At 41.6% G+C, this 14,571-nt stretch overlaps 3 protein-coding genes across 8 annotated transcripts; 1 reads left to right on the top strand and 2 right to left on the bottom strand.

Moving 5' to 3' along the window:
- Window positions 1-3,063: 3,063 nt before the first annotated feature.
- tmem234 (transmembrane protein 234) lies at window positions 3,064-5,732 on the top strand. Of its 2 annotated transcripts, none has more exons than XM_027008271.3 (5): window positions 3,064-3,240; window positions 3,688-3,839; window positions 4,339-4,405; window positions 4,676-4,768; window positions 4,854-5,732. In XM_027008271.3, exons 2-5 carry the CDS (start codon window positions 3,693-3,695, stop codon window positions 4,964-4,966), a joined length of 420 nt encoding a protein of 139 aa, XP_026864072.2. In that variant the 5' UTR covers window positions 3,064-3,240; window positions 3,688-3,692; the 3' UTR covers window positions 4,967-5,732. The 2 variants fall into 2 exon arrangements, with proteins under 2 accessions (XP_026864072.2, XP_026864071.2); XM_027008270.3 differs by lacking the exon at window positions 3,064-3,240 and adding an exon at window positions 3,302-3,352.
- Window positions 5,733-6,297: 565 nt separating this feature from the next.
- Window positions 6,298-12,869, bottom strand: dcdc2b (doublecortin domain containing 2B). 5 transcript variants are annotated; one of them, XM_027008267.3, is made up of 15 exons: window positions 12,731-12,869; window positions 12,005-12,168; window positions 11,647-11,758; window positions 11,235-11,433; window positions 10,807-10,864; window positions 9,620-9,690; window positions 9,403-9,534; window positions 9,128-9,274; window positions 9,008-9,047; window positions 8,872-8,931; window positions 8,469-8,625; window positions 7,868-7,974; window positions 7,692-7,748; window positions 7,391-7,607; window positions 6,298-6,559 (listed from the first exon to the last, which is right to left on the bottom strand). In XM_027008267.3, exons 3-14 carry the CDS (start codon window positions 11,726-11,728, stop codon window positions 7,425-7,427), a joined length of 1,293 nt encoding a protein of 430 aa, XP_026864068.2. In that variant the 5' UTR covers window positions 11,729-11,758; window positions 12,005-12,168; window positions 12,731-12,869; the 3' UTR covers window positions 6,298-6,559; window positions 7,391-7,424. The 5 variants fall into 5 exon arrangements, with proteins under 5 accessions (XP_026864068.2, XP_026864069.2, XP_081580740.1 ...); XM_027008268.3 differs by having other exon boundaries at window positions 7,414-7,607; XM_081724614.1 differs by having other exon boundaries at window positions 11,647-11,732.
- iqcc (IQ motif containing C) lies at window positions 12,671-14,555 on the bottom strand. The gene is made up of 5 exons (XM_027008262.3): window positions 14,366-14,555; window positions 13,955-14,098; window positions 13,595-13,856; window positions 13,314-13,435; window positions 12,671-12,919 (listed from the first exon to the last, which is right to left on the bottom strand). The coding sequence occupies exons 1-5, from the start codon at window positions 14,405-14,407 to the stop codon at window positions 12,884-12,886; spliced, it is 606 nt and encodes a 201-aa protein (XP_026864063.1). The 5' UTR covers window positions 14,408-14,555; the 3' UTR covers window positions 12,671-12,883.
- Between the last annotated feature and the right edge of the window lie 16 nt (window positions 14,556-14,571).

The raw sequence follows: 14,571 nt of genomic DNA, 5'->3' as shown, positions 1-14,571 counted from the left end.
TTTTCCTTTTCTACCTTGCTGTATGAACAGATGCCCAAGAACAGCTAGGAAACAAGACCATTATTCATGTATAAAGACGTCAGCATTCTTGGCTCAGGATCAGGTTTCTAACTAGTGATTTTTCACAGCTTGGTCACATAGGAGCCTTTCTTGCTTTATTCTCTTCGTAATTTAGATGTTTTAGGGTAAACCAAAACAAACAAAAAAAATTGCAGGGTGTGACCCCTCAAAAAATGGTTTCCTGGGCTGTTCCAAAGATCAGATATGAGATCATTAGTGATCTTTATTAAGGGGGTTTCAGTGGTGTGGAAGTTACAGAATCCGAACTGGAATGGTTTAAAGTGATTGTGGGTTTCCAAGTATGTTTGAAGCAGTTCGTCAACAGTTCATCAAAGAACTTTTGAACTATTTAAAAACTTTTTTCCGCATTGTTCAAAGCACAACACTTTTGGAAAAAGTTTATAACCAGAAAACCTGCCAAACTGTTGACATTTCAATGACTATGGGTATACTAGAAATTAGGACCAAATCATCAGCATAGACAGGTACTCTATGCTCTACTACATATACTATGAAAGTTTCTGGTTGTCTTCATGAGGGCTCGATTGACAGTGGGAACAGACTCAAGCTCAGAGGGAACCCTTGTGAAATAGATCTTGAGAGGGGTAAGTAATGCGAATTTAGCCCGTTACTGGATACAGGAACTTTAGGTGAGATATATAGCAGTTATGAATCCAAGATATAATTCTTGGGCGAAATCTGAAACATCTTGGGACTGCCAACATATATTTCCACTCCAATCTGCCAAATGTTTTCTCAGTATCAAGAGACATGACAACTTCAGGCATGTCAGAAGGAGGGAAGAGAGTAACACTGATTAGTTTACGGATAAAATATTTTAATTTCATTCGTTCTGTTCCTTCTACCAGAGGAGCCAAGCCTGTCACTCACACGCAGTTGAGTGTTTCATGTTCACATCATCCCAGATATGGAGATACTATTGTATTTATAATATGTTTATTTTGAAAGTGTTAGTTTGCTAATCACGATGTAATGAAACATTGTGACCTGTATAAAAAGCCTAGTGGTTGCTATGGTGACACTACAGTGATGCTTTTTAATGTTTCTGCAGATCATTTCAAATTGCTATTGTGATTTGTTATTTTCCTATTTTTTATTGGTTAAAAAAATGAAATAGAGATTTTACAGTGCTTGGGAGTGATGGAGTTTTAACTGAGTTGCAGTCACAGTCATTTGCTTTATGGTATCTGAAATGAATGATGCATCTGTTTCGGTTCAAAGTTCTTTGATATCCCTACCTTCCACCTTTGCCACAAGCCCTGTCTTGCCACTAAAGATGAGGAAATTCCTGTAGTTTGTGGTTAAGGTACTTGCTTTGTAATCAGAAGGTTGCTGATTCAAGCCCCACCACTGCCAAGTTGCAAATGCTGGGTCCTTGAGCAAGGCCCTTAACCCTCAATTGCTCAAGTTGTACTCGGTCATAATTGTAAGTCCCTTTGGATAAAAGCGTCAGGTAAAGGTCAGTAATCTTAAGGCTTAGCTGAACTGCTGGAGAAATCAGTACTTTGCTAGACTCTAACATTTAATTCCTTATCTTGCTTTAAGCCTACATTAGCTAACATAAACTAAACATATATACTTATAAAAGTATGGAATGTTCAAATATTCATTGTTTGTCGCAACAAACATCTCAGCATTACCCTACCCAGCCACTGCATGGCTACAGGACTTCCTCAGCCCTTAAAGCCCTTAAAGCCCAGTGTCTCAACCATTTCATTTCCATCAGCATTACCCAAGCTGTGCGTTTAACCATGTATAATGCCCCGGCTCAACGCCACCTCCAAAATCAACTCCACAATGAAATCCTTGTTTGCTAAATAAAGCCTTTCCAACTTTGTTGCTATGTACTTCTCGTCCAAAGGGATTGGTGCCATAACGTTGGTAGCAAAGAGAGTCTTCCCTAACATTTATGATCCAAGAATGTGCTTGATACAATAACCCATATATATGATAAATGTCACCATCATGGCCAGGGGAAATTGTAAGGGTTATGAATAGCCCTTATAAAAGAAATTCTGTATTATGTCTAGTAAACAATACATAATGAACTCCATTTACTTCTGTCCTTTTACTCCTCAAGTACAATGTTTTGATGCTGTTCATTCTGTCTGGGTTTTTTTTGTTTGTTTGTTTTATTTTATTTTATTTTATTTTATTTTATTGTCCTCCTGAAATTACCACTGACGTCAGTATGATTTGATAAGGCCACTTATACAAGATAATATACAATGTTCAACCATAACAACAAACCGAATTTATTAATATGGCTAATATATTGGTTCTCCACATCCAAGAAGTCTTTTACAAGAACAACACTGTTCCTTATATAAAACATATCCCAGAGCTTGACATACGCCACTGCTATGAAATAATCAATGTTACACACTTAATCTGGGAGTGTTGTGTCTGATCAGTGCACATTTACATATGCTCTTACCCGGAGCGACATAGAATTTCACACATATTACAGAGGAAGGCAAATGTAGTGTTAGGTGTCTTGCCCACATGGTAAAGGAATCATTGTTGGGAGCTACTACACTATATCAACCATATTGCAAAAGAAATACACTATCGTTAGCGTAGCTGGCTAAAGGTTATTTAAAAATATTAATTTGAAGTTAGTTAGCGTTAGTTAACCTAGCTAATTTTATATCGTTTGTTAACCTCCACTAAAAAAAAAACCAGCCGCTTAAAATTACCTTAGATTGCACAAATGGTCACGTTATTTACACCAGAAACATTCTTTGTGATAGAATATCTTACTGATAAATGATTTGCATTTAATGTGATGCTAAAACCTAAGCTAGTTAGCACTCTAGGTAATGCCAGAAAGGTTACGAGAATGGTAGACCAAGCCATACCATACCGATTGGAATAAAGGTTTTTAATAAGCCATGTCATGACTGATGCTATGATATATTGGCTGTAGCTTTGCGGAGTTGCAAGCCAATACAGTTCGCAGCATGTGAGTTTTGGATGTGGAGGGAGCTGTCGGAATAAATTTTCCAGTTTTGAATAAAAGCAGAGTGTTGTTGCGTAAACCCGAAAGGTATTTATCTATGCATACCATACCAGAGCACCATTCCCTTTTAGAAGCTAATGATATTCTCTCAAACAAGTTGGCACAGATGTAACTCCAGAGGTGCAACTCATAATAAGGTAAGATCTCAGACTGGTACAATGCGTTAATAATATGACCGCCTAATAATTAAGTGGCGCTATTGTGCCCATTGACTGTAGAAGCAGTCACAAGAAGAAATGGTGTCAGTTGGTGAGTGTTTAATACGAATGTCAGAAATGCAGTCTTTTCAATTTTACGTACTAAATAACATTGGTTTAAAGTTAAGCCGCTGTTTAAACTTTTAGCTAAGACATTATATACAAGGAGAGCTGAACTAAGCATAGTCTTTACACGATATGTTAAACACTAGCACGCACTGTGTACAAATATAAATTACTTAGCCAGGTTAGCTAACCCTACTAAGTAGATACATTAGTTTTAATGAGAATACATACTTGAGGCCTTGCATCGGGGTTTATTTAACCGCGGTGTTTTACATTAGATTGCTTTTAATATCTTCTCACCGGATTCATCTTCCTGTTTAGTGGAGATGCTATGCCTTTTTGGAGTCGCTGCCCTATGGGGTGCAACCAACCCGTTTCTCAAGAAAGGGACCGAGGGAATCGAACATGTTGGCAAAGGGAGCAAAGTCTCCCAGTTCCTTGCAGAGGTCAAGTTCCTGTTTCTTAACACCAAGGTATAATACACATTTCGAAGTCAAGTCGGTGTTAATCACTGGGAGAAACGTATTTGTTTACTCGGATCTAGATAAGCGTCGTTCTTACAGTACAAAACGAAACAAAAGTAAAGAAATGAAAAGCGTTTCTCATAATTAATTAACTAAACTCAAGAGAGCGCCAACCTAGTGAACGTATTCAAAAAGTATTTATCTCTTCACTGTAATTAACTAAGGCTTAAATAATGGTAGAACTGCTTTGTTTACCCGTTGGTGTGTCAGTGTCCTAATATGACTAAATGAAAGTCTGGTGAGTAATTAGAAAGGACTTGCTGTGCTATAATTACCACCTATGCCTCCACAGTGCATGAGACAGCAAGACGAAAATTACATTGACCCTAACCTCACTGCTGATGTGCCCAGAGCTGTCACTTGCTGACTTTATAGTTTCAACCATAATTTAAGCATCTCACTATATAGTGCACAAATTACATTAACAGCTATTTTGTTGTCTTTTCAGTATCTTTTACCCTTTCTACTGAACCAGAGTGGGTCTGTGATGTTCTATGTTACACTTAGCACTACAGGTCAGTCGAACATGATCTAACCAGTCGTTTGGGAGGGGAATAGCTCTGCTGTCAGTTGCGTCTAAGAAGACGTCTGCCTAGCTGTGGTTTTCAGTGGTGCAAACTGTCAGCCATGTGTTAAGATAACATAAAATGTATTGATCCCCGTGGGGGAAATTCAGGTGTAACAGCAGCTCCAGCACAGACTATATAGAGGGAAAGGTTGAATAAATAAATAAAAAGGGAAGAGCAGAATTACAATAAAGGAAAACTGAAAATAATGTGTTACAGAACTGTCAGTCGCTGTACCTGTGGTAAACTCCCTCAGCTTTCTCTTCACACTGCTCACCGGAAAACTACTCGGGGAAGATTTTGGAGGGGAAAGTATGTCCAATTTTGCAACTCAACAACACTCCCTGATCCATACATCTCTGTCATAACCTCCACGTTATCTTCCCGTCTCTGTCAGGAGCTGTGCTGGGCATGGTCCTTACCATGGTGGGAGTGACCATGTGTGTGGGGAGTTCTGTCTTGGAAGCAGACAGTGCAGGACTACGCAACATGTCACATGTTTCCCTATAGCCCAGCCAGAGGTCTGAGCTCCACACCAGCCTCTCACTGAAGTTTGCACTGCTGCATCAGAGCTGCTCTGAATGAGGCATTCCCCACATCTCCCTCCCTGTGGGTGGTAGCTCTCTGTCGAGGAGCTGGCTTGCACCAGGTACCTTGAATTCGTCCACTCCCTGATGATAAATATTTGAACTCTGGCCAGCAATTGAGGCAAGGATTAGTGCCCCATTACACGTGGCATGAGTACCTCTTGGGAGTGTTGTTGGTTTTGACTGAACCTGATCAAGCACACACCCAAATCTCATGCAAAAATGAAAACCAGAGCAAATATCCAATCTTTTTATATCTTTTTATGAGGTTTTTTATTTATTTGTTTTACTTTACTCAGTAATGGCAGTATTGTCTTAGTTTTGCATAGATATATGAGGACAGTAAAGATCAGACTTTTCAGATAAACTTGAAAGCTAATGAGATGTGAAACTAAAGAAGGCTTTGTTTACACTATGTAGAAGCTTGGAAACACTGACCAGGGTGTTCCCATGTCAAACAGCCCAGAACTTGCGTGTTAACACCTTTTTCTCTTTTGTGGAAATTAATAGGATTCAGTGGATATATTTTGAAGTAAATCCATGTAAATAGTTCTGTGTGAATTTGTGAAACCTTTGCTGGAACAATGTACTAAATTAAAATACATTAAGAATGATTGATTGATTAAGGCAAGTTACACTACGTTTGGGGATTTATTGCTAAAAGAAAAATAAACTGTTATTGAATATTGGCATACAGCTCATTAATAACATGACTGCATGAGAACATGACTTTTTTACATATTTATCAACATATTCAAGAACTACCCAGAAACCATACAAATACAATATTTGTGAAATATTATTAAAATGCTGTGATCAGTATGCAGAAGCTCATTTTCTTTTTATATTCAGTCTTTGGGTGTGTTCACATAACTCCAGTCATTGTATTAAATACTCACACAGAACTATGTTAATTTTCCAAATTCATTGTCTCAAATACACATGATCCTAATTGAGACTTCAAATGAGCATTGTAGGTAAAGTCCCCAGCTCACTGAACCAGATAGCGATATTTTGTCCTGCAGAGTTGCCCATATGTAGTAAACTGTGAAGAACCTGCTAACTCATCCTTGGGAAAGCAAAATAATCAGTCCACTTGTAATCACAATACATCCTCAAGGAAAGTAAGCTCAATATGATGGACCCACAAAGGTCTGGACAGTGCATGGACTGAGTTATGTATTGTTCAGGGTATGGCTGGTTAATGTTAAGGACAGGTACAGGTGCAGAGGTAGGATATGGTTGATTGGGGTATGTTGTAATTCACCATTTGTAGTTACATAAGCAAGTCTCCACCCGCGACCAAGCCATTAGGAACACTGCGTACCTGGTACAGGTGTCTTGGTGCTAAAAGATGGAGTGACTGGTGTTGGAGTTGATATAAAAGGAACTACAAATTCCCTGCCCAGTTCTGTCTGTCTTAAGCAGGAGAGAGGAGTGTTGGGCCATCAGCAGCTGCAACCCAGGCACTCCGACACGTGGGCTACACCGTCTCTGCTTCATGTGGACCACTGTCCTGAAAATCACACACACACACACATATATGTATTAGTAAACCTTCATTATATTACTTGACACAATAAGCAAGAACTAGGCACTGGGGTGAAAGGAAATGACTAAAGTGAACTCTGTATACAGTGTAGTACTGCTGTAAGCTTTACTGTTATCTCTGTGCACTGCAGCAGGGATGAGAGAAAGTCCATAAAATTGGTTGCAAATTTTTACCAATAGGATATCTCCAGTTGATCCACAAACTGGGAGTATGTCTCACACCATGCATGCCAAAGTAGTTAGTATATTACAGCAGTGAGATCTGAGAAATAGCTGGGTTTGTGTGAGTGAGAGAGAGGAGAAGAAGAAGAAGAACTTAAACCTCTAAAACATGGCAAACAAGGAGAAGCGAAGATAGGCAAGTGTCCACAGTACAACACTTGAGAAATTTGGAAATCTCAGAAGGCACCACAGAACTTTCTTCTGTGTGTTTCAAAGTTCAGTGAGTGAATTTGGTCAGTGAGTGGAAAATGTCTTATCTAGACTGGCTCACAAGGCATGGGGGAAAGAAATTAAACCCCCGTCATGAGTGTCATGACAACAGGAATCAGTTAAGGGAGTAAGGCATTTCAGACTATTTCCCTTGGGGGTTATCAAATTAATTATCCCCTGGAGCAAGCCATAGAAGGGAAAGTGTATGGCATTCTTCCTTTGAACGCAATGGCCCACCAAGTTTTGCTTATACCCTTCCCATACGATTTGCATAATCTTGTTCCTCTTTGAATGCCTTAAACCATCAGGGGAGAGACAGTAATATGTTTGATGTTGCATAGGTTTATCATACATAGTAAATTACAGTGCATGTGGCCTGGTGGGTACCCAGTAGCTGACTAATGATCATCCTGGCTGTTGTCCTGTTGCAGATCTTCAGTGAATAAGTCCTCTTGGGCTTCGGTATGCCTTGTGGGGGACGAGCCCACTCGTGCTCCCATCTCTCCGTCTGACACTGAGAGCTCATCTGCATCGCGCTCTCCGGAGCGTCTGGATGCCATACGTTCTTCAGGCACTTGTGTCTAAAAGACAGAGGGCAAATGTCACTGCGACTGCAGAAGGCAGAACACTGTGCCCGACTCCCACACACGTATATACAAATATACCTGATGCGCGTGAACTGTCTTATTAATCTCTTCATCCTCTATTATTTCAGCAACTCTCTGAAGTTAAAAATAAATATGAATGAGTGGGGGCCAAATGTGGATGAGTGAGAGGCCTGGGAGATATCCAGCCATGTAAGAGGTCACGGGGACTTCAGCAATGTGGAGAGTAAGAGAACCTGGTCTACAGGGAGCTCCACGGCTGTGCTCTCATCGTCGGCCACCTCCTCCGCTCCTCGCACCTCCTCCCTCCTTCTGCCTGCCCCCTTAAACACACTGGGCTGGGCTGGGCAACATGTAGAAACCGAGTCATGGACTCAGACTGGAAGGTGTGTGTGTGTGTGTGCGCGCGCGCATGTGTGCATGCATGTCAGGTATGTTACACAACAGGATACCAAACAGACTGATTGAACTTTATAGACTATTTGCAGACGACAGAGTATTTACAGTGAGTAAACCAATAGGATAAAATAAAATGGAGATATTTTATAAAAGGGGATAATAGAATAATGGAGTATTAAAAGGAATATTGAATATATACATACGAGCATAGTGTGAGGACGTGATGTATTGAATATAACACTCTATTACCAAGGGAAATGTTCACATACAGAACATATGACATGTCTACATATGACTGGAATGTGTGTGGGACCAAAATCGCCATGATAATGAACAATGTTTTAAACAAAACTGTTTGTTAAAAAGAAGGCATGTGTATCCATGCTAGTGTGTGCATGCCCGCGTGTGTATGTGCATGTACGTGAGTGCCTCCAGTACCTGCCCTGGCTGGGGCTCTGCGTGTGCCTCTGTGTTTGCGGACACGAACAGGCTTGGCATGGAACACAGAGCTCTCTTCTCTCTCGCTGCCAACCTCCCGGGTCAGGGCCCCACCCACCGCCTCGTCTCCTGTGGACTTCACGCGCCGTCCATCCCTCTGAGACACAGCAGGCAGCTCAGCGCTAACATGTGGGTGCTCTGCAACTCGATCTGAGCATCATTGCCTAAACACTTCAATGCTTCTCCCATCACAGATGATATATGTTTATATTGTAGTGAACAGCAGGAACAAGAAGTGAATATTTACAAATGAAGACAGTTATAACTTTTTTAGATCATTTACCACCTGTGGCTTGCATGTTGGCTTCCTGTCTACAGATACGGAGTGTAAGGAACATTTTACCTCAGGGGAATTGAGGAGGGCGGAGTCACTGTGGCTGTCCTGAGGAAGCCCCTTCCTGGTCTGCAGGAAATGACAGGAAGTTGCACATGGGCTCATGATGTCACTAATGTTACTTAAGCAAAGGTTGCTGCGTTACCTCATATCTCCTGTGAATCCCCCGGTCTCCAGGATAGTGACTAGGAAACAGAGTCAAAAGAAGTTAAGCACAAGAGCCTCCAGATGTGCCAATAGCCACATACTGCCATTATGACCTCACCGGTCTGCACTTCCTCCTGTCATTTTATTCAGAAGTAGCTCCACATATGGAAGCTTCTTGAATCGCTCCATTCCTACGGCAACGTAATGTCGCCCGTTCTCCAGCTCCTCCGCTGACATCACTGTGACTCCGTCCAGAGTGCACAGTCTGAGAGGTCAGAAATATCAGGGTTCAAAAAGGAAAGTGTGTATGAGTACATTATTTGGTGCACTCCATGCACTTTTTGTTTGTGTGTGTGTGTATGATATCGCACTTGTGTATATGCGTGTGTGTACCTGCGGACAGCTCCAGTACGCAGCATGGCTTTCTCTGAGACCAGGCTGAGAATTTGTTCCAGATTTTTCTGCATTTTGCGTGGGATGATGAAGCGCATGGCGGCGCCGAGGACATCGCCATTCCTGAACACACTGCACAGCGCCAGGACAAGTCTGCATGTGTCTGTGTGAGTGTATGAGTGCATGCATGTGTGCTGTGCTGTGTTGTGCCACTCACTGTATAATACAGGGCTGAGTTATAACCTTCCTCCATTTCGCAGACACATTGGGCCTACTGAGCACTTTAGCCTGTGGAAGTGTTAAAACAACAGCACAAAGGAGAAAACTAGGCCAGTGTTTAGAGCAGTGAAATCGAACAAAGACAAACCATACACACACTCATGGGGCACACGCCTACTATCAGAAGTACATGTGTTTTGACCACTATCACGAAGACAATAGAAAATTCCATTATATCGCAAGGTCAGTGCTGTTGCTATCAGCCATGTTAATTTAAAATTAAGAGAACACTGCTGTAGAGCCATGACACCATTGTCTTTAAAGTCAACGAAAGCATTACATTTTAGCAACTCGAGGAAAATGACTCATTTCAAAGTGTAAAAACCATTCATTCATTCATTCATGCTACATAAGCACTAACTCCTATATGCATCTTATTTGATTATTTGGTTTAATCAGTCCATTTGATGTTCTTTTTCAACTTAAAGGCTACTTGAGGTCAGCTTGCCTTGGGGTGTATAGTTTAGATGGTGTCTAGTACCAGCTTGCCCTGACAAGTCAAATGCTGAGCTAAAATTAAGATCACTTGTTTCTGTTACCATGGAGAATAACTCCAGCACACATTGCTGCCGCAGCTACACAACACAACAAAAAGTAACAGGCTGAGCACACTGTGCTGGAGAAAAAACGTAAAGTGAACTTAACGCAACTGCAGAGAAACACCACAGTAGGGAGTGTTTAGTTCAAGCCACCAGGAATTCAATATGAAGAAAATTTTTATAACTCATATTTCATAAGCTACACCATCTCTCGTTGACTCCTTAAGGTCAAATATTAAATCATTCGGCATAATCTTCTTTTCCTATCGCTCGTGGTGCTCACATCTGTTAATTGGCCACCTGGATTCTGTGGGAAAGACATTTAAGGTGGTAGGGACTTATGAAGTGCTAACATTGACACTGACACCTACTGGTTAATCACTCACTTGGTGCACAAATAAGACTTGTGAAGCTGGACTGGATTTAAAACAAATATCCTAGGCCTTCTTTAATGACGTTGGAGATGGTCTTGGACTCAATTCTTTTGGTGTGGTAAATGGGAGAGAGTTGCGTTCCAGTTGGCAGAGATTAATGTGCAGTAAAGTACAAGCAAGTACTAAAGCTTCCTGCTGAAGAAATGACCGACCTGTGCAGGATCTCCCGCTCTGGTAACAGGAGGTCTCTTCAGCCCCACACCCAGATAGCTGAGAGACAGAGAACCACAGGAACAGATTATGTTCTTACAAAGGTGAATACTGGGTTCACACTTCAAACATTTGTCTGCCCAGCCAAACTAGCGCACTAAGGTCACGAGAGACTAATCCTGCTGTCCTACAGCCTTATTTGGAAAGCTTTTAAAAAAAATTTTTTTAATAAATTACTCATTTAAACGAAGACCATTTGGGGTCAGAATCACTCTGCCGTAGAGGTGCTTGGGCATTACAAAACATGGGAGTAGACAGGCAAGCTCTCTGTGACCCCTGACCTGTCCTTTGCAGGAGCCTAGTCAGAGATTTCTGAAACTGGTAAGCCATTTGGAATTGTGTTTGTTTTTGCCTGCTTCCCTGTACTCACTTGAGCTTCTTGAACCGCTCAAAGCCAGCAGCCACGTACTCCGCCCCCTGCTGGAGGTGGTCCAGTTCCGACACCCGGTGACCATGACGAGGCGTGTAGAGAGTCCGAACGGCCAGCGGCGCGCCTATACTGAGAGTCACGTCGTTTAGGAAGGCGTCCATGGTGGAGACCTGCCTCTGGTTGACAATAAACCGCCTCCCTGAATCAAGCAAACAGACAAGGGTGGATGAGACTTCAGTCAGTCTAATTTGCCTCTGCATTTTGTATGTTATATTGAAAGTATGAAAACACAGTTCAAACATACAATTGACCTTTTGATTAACTTTATGGCTGGATACTCCATCCTATATATTAAGAAATGTGCAGGAAACAGTCAAATGGTCTACATTTATTGTAAAATGGCAGCTCTGACCTGTGAAGAATGGATCTCCATTCCTGTACACCACCACACTCTTCACAGGGGGCAAGACTGTGCTCACCCCATTTGAGGCCATAACCCTGATCCAGGCAAAACGGATTTTGAGCTGTAACACACACGCACATACACACAATCTGAATCTACAAGCTATGCCTACAAACCCTCGCAATCATGCATAATCAGTCTGAAATGACAGACACACACACTTCACAACACAAACATCTATATCGCCATCAATTGATAATTTGTCTCGTTTCAGCACTGGTTTTCACATTTGAAGCGACAAAGACTTCATACAGCATGATGTCTACTGTATTGCTTCACATTTCCACTCACACACCCTTATACTTACAGATTAGAACATCCAGAAAGCACTACATCCAGGTGGGCATCACCGAGTCAGTGATGCCTGCTGCGTTGTGCTGATCTTGGTTCTTGTACGATCGTATGCAGTGCAGTGATCCAGACCAGCTTTCCATGTCTCTCACGCACACACTCTGAAGTGTTTCATGGTTGCTATGGTAGCATAGCCAGTGATCAGAGACAACAACAAAAGGGGGGGGGGGGTTCAGGGAGACAGTGTGTGGGGTAGAGAGCCAGAACAATACATTCAAAAAGCATAAATCTGATGACCTTGTCACCTCTCACCTCCAACCCTAATAAAACGTAACATTATTCTATGGGCTGTATGTCACAGCTTGGAATACAGTAATAAACCAGTTAGCATGAAGGGTTGCTTAGGGGTCATCTTCCTGGACATGTATTAACGCTAGTCTTGGACTACATCAGTGGTGCTTTACCATTAAATAAATTTCTTAATCTTGGTTTGGTACAAATCTTAGACTGGGAAAGCTAAACATTCAATAGCACACACACACACACACACACACACACACACATTCACCTACCAAACAAATTTATGAATATCAGAAATCCAACACTCCAGGATTTCATATATGTAATACAGATTTACCTAAAAGAAAGTTAACAACTATTAAGGAAAAATTCTGCCCAAATATTAGTTAATGAAATATAATTTATTGAAAATCTTCACAGAAGAAAAATGTCTCCAACATACAGGCACACTGTACATTGCTTGGTCCAACTGTACTGAAAAGCTTTCCTGAATCCTTTTCAGCGCCATGGGAAATGGGTCATTATGACCTCTGTGCTGTCTGCACCGTCATTTGTGACATCCTGAGCGGCCACTGTATCCCTTGGCCTTCCACCACTACGCCACTTCAATCTTCTGCCTCAGGGACAGATACTGTCAGAGAAGAAGAACAACATGGAGCCATGACACGTACTGTAGTCCGATTCACTGCTGTCACTACAGCCCCTTGCTAAACTCCCACCCACCTAATGTAGTATTAAATACCCTCCATTATTTTTTAAATAAATGCTAGCTTCCATTTCTTAGCATGCCGTAAACATCAACTTGGTGAATTACTTTATTCTAGGACATCATGCATGTGCACAGGAATCCCTTAAAACTGATAGAAATTCATTGTCATATAATGGTTCCTATTTACTGCAGGATACTCCAATTGCCAGTGGTATCAATCTAAAGTAATGCTGTGCCCACATTCACATAGCATTCTTAAAACATGTGATGGCTTATTTGTTGATTCCTAATCAAAGATTGTGCTTCCAGTCCATACTTTCTTCCTGCTCACGATGGCCTGCTGGATCCATAGCAACTCCATGGCCAGGGTGTTTCTGTGGCGCTTCAGAGCTTCAGGAGTCCGTGCAACATCTTGAACCTGAGAGCGCCTCTGGAGGACTGGGAGGGAGAACACACACAACACGCAGCTTTAACTGCTCGGTGTGAAAGGACTAAACATGGCTAAGATTTATTCTAATATAAGGTAATGTTAACCAGCACCACACACACACACACACACACACACACACACACACACACACACACACACACACACACCTTTCTGCTGTATGCTGTTGCAACTCATCTCCAAGGCCATACAGCTCCAGAGTCCTCCTCTGTCGCCCCCTGGTGGTGGATGGATCGGACTGCAGTCTCTCTGTAGGCTTGGACAGGGTTCCTCGTCTCTCTCCGCCAACAGCACCACCGTGTGAGAGAGGCATTTTTCACTCTGTTCAGCCTGCTCCTTCAGTTTCTCTGCACCCTCCGGATGACCCTGCGTTTGAAACCTCGGTCGGCAATATTTTGATAATGCGCTTTCCTGATATGCAGTAACAAAAAAAAAAAATAAAGGAAAATATTAACTTCAGCAGCCTATAAAGATCAAAACAAAGTGCACTTAAATTAAACAAAACTTACATTGTTAGTAAAGTTTGGTATGGGTATAATACTTCCCCTCCACTTCAAATGGTCCAAACAGCCTTCGAGTTCGTTAACAACGTCTTCGAATTCAGCCTGAACTAACTTCAGATCTTTCCTGATCAAATATCCGCGACACCGTGCCTAAAAGGAGAGAAAACTGCTATTACTCCAAATACCCAATAAACATAGTCAGCGTAATGCTATACGAATAAATTAGAATTTACAAATTACACGATTAACAAAAAACCTTAACGCTAGCTGTATTATCTGTAAACGTAAACTATCGTTAGGTAGGTTGATGTAACCAGCTAAATTAGCTAAGCTAACCTAGCTATCTTAGGTTAGGTAGGTTACCTTACAAAAAGCGACAAGAAAGGCACAAACCACAGCACAAAGTACGCATTTTACCTGAAAGCATATCATATGTTTTAACCATTCTTGTCTATCCATTAAATGCGGTGGAACATCACGTTTCGGCAAAACAGTGTACTTTCTAGCTAGCAGCTGTCAAGCTTACATAGCAACAAGATTTCATTGCTGCCCTGTGTGCATTTATTGCCCTCTAGCGCATAGGAGCGATATAAAACCTACGGGACAAAAGAGATAGCTTAACA

The sequence above is a fragment of the Electrophorus electricus genome, chromosome 12, assembly GCF_041902795.1.
Source record: "Electrophorus electricus isolate QZ-2024a chromosome 12, ASM4190279v1, whole genome shotgun sequence".
Taxonomy (NCBI): domain Eukaryota; kingdom Metazoa; phylum Chordata; class Actinopteri; order Gymnotiformes; family Gymnotidae; genus Electrophorus; species Electrophorus electricus.
Note: the sequence above shows the minus strand (reverse complement) of the source record. Positions and strands in the feature narration are given on the sequence as shown.

What these genes read in the sequence shown, in the direction of transcription:
- iqcc (XM_027008262.3), bottom strand. Translation starts at nt 14,407, where the DNA reads ATGGATAGACAAGAATGGTTAAAACATATGATATGCTTTCAG. An exon ending in AACATATGATATGCTTTCAG is followed by an intron (nt 14,099 to 14,365) that starts GTAAAATGCGTA and finishes CTCTCCTTTTAG; the next exon opens with GCACGGTGTCGCGGATATTT. An exon ending in CCATCGTGAGCAGGAAGAAA is followed by an intron (nt 12,920 to 13,313) that starts GTATGGACTGGA and finishes CTTCTCTGACAG; the next exon opens with TATCTGTCCCTGAGGCAGAA.
- tmem234 (XM_027008270.3), top strand. An exon ending in TCCTGTTTCTTAACACCAAG is followed by an intron (nt 3,840 to 4,338) that starts GTATAATACACA and finishes TTGTCTTTTCAG; the next exon opens with TATCTTTTACCCTTTCTACT. An exon ending in TGTTACACTTAGCACTACAG is followed by an intron (nt 4,406 to 4,675) that starts GTCAGTCGAACA and finishes AATGTGTTACAG; the next exon opens with AACTGTCAGTCGCTGTACCT.
- dcdc2b (XM_027008267.3), bottom strand. Translation starts at nt 11,728, where the DNA reads ATGGCCTCAAATGGGGTGAGCACAGTCTTGCCCCCTGTGAAGAGTGTG. An exon ending in GAGCGGGAGATCCTGCACAG is followed by an intron (nt 9,691 to 10,806) that starts GTCGGTCATTTC and finishes ACACTTCCACAG; the next exon opens with GCTAAAGTGCTCAGTAGGCC. An exon ending in GGATTCACAGGAGATATGAG is followed by an intron (nt 8,932 to 9,007) that starts GTAACGCAGCAA and finishes CATTTCCTGCAG; the next exon opens with ACCAGGAAGGGGCTTCCTCA.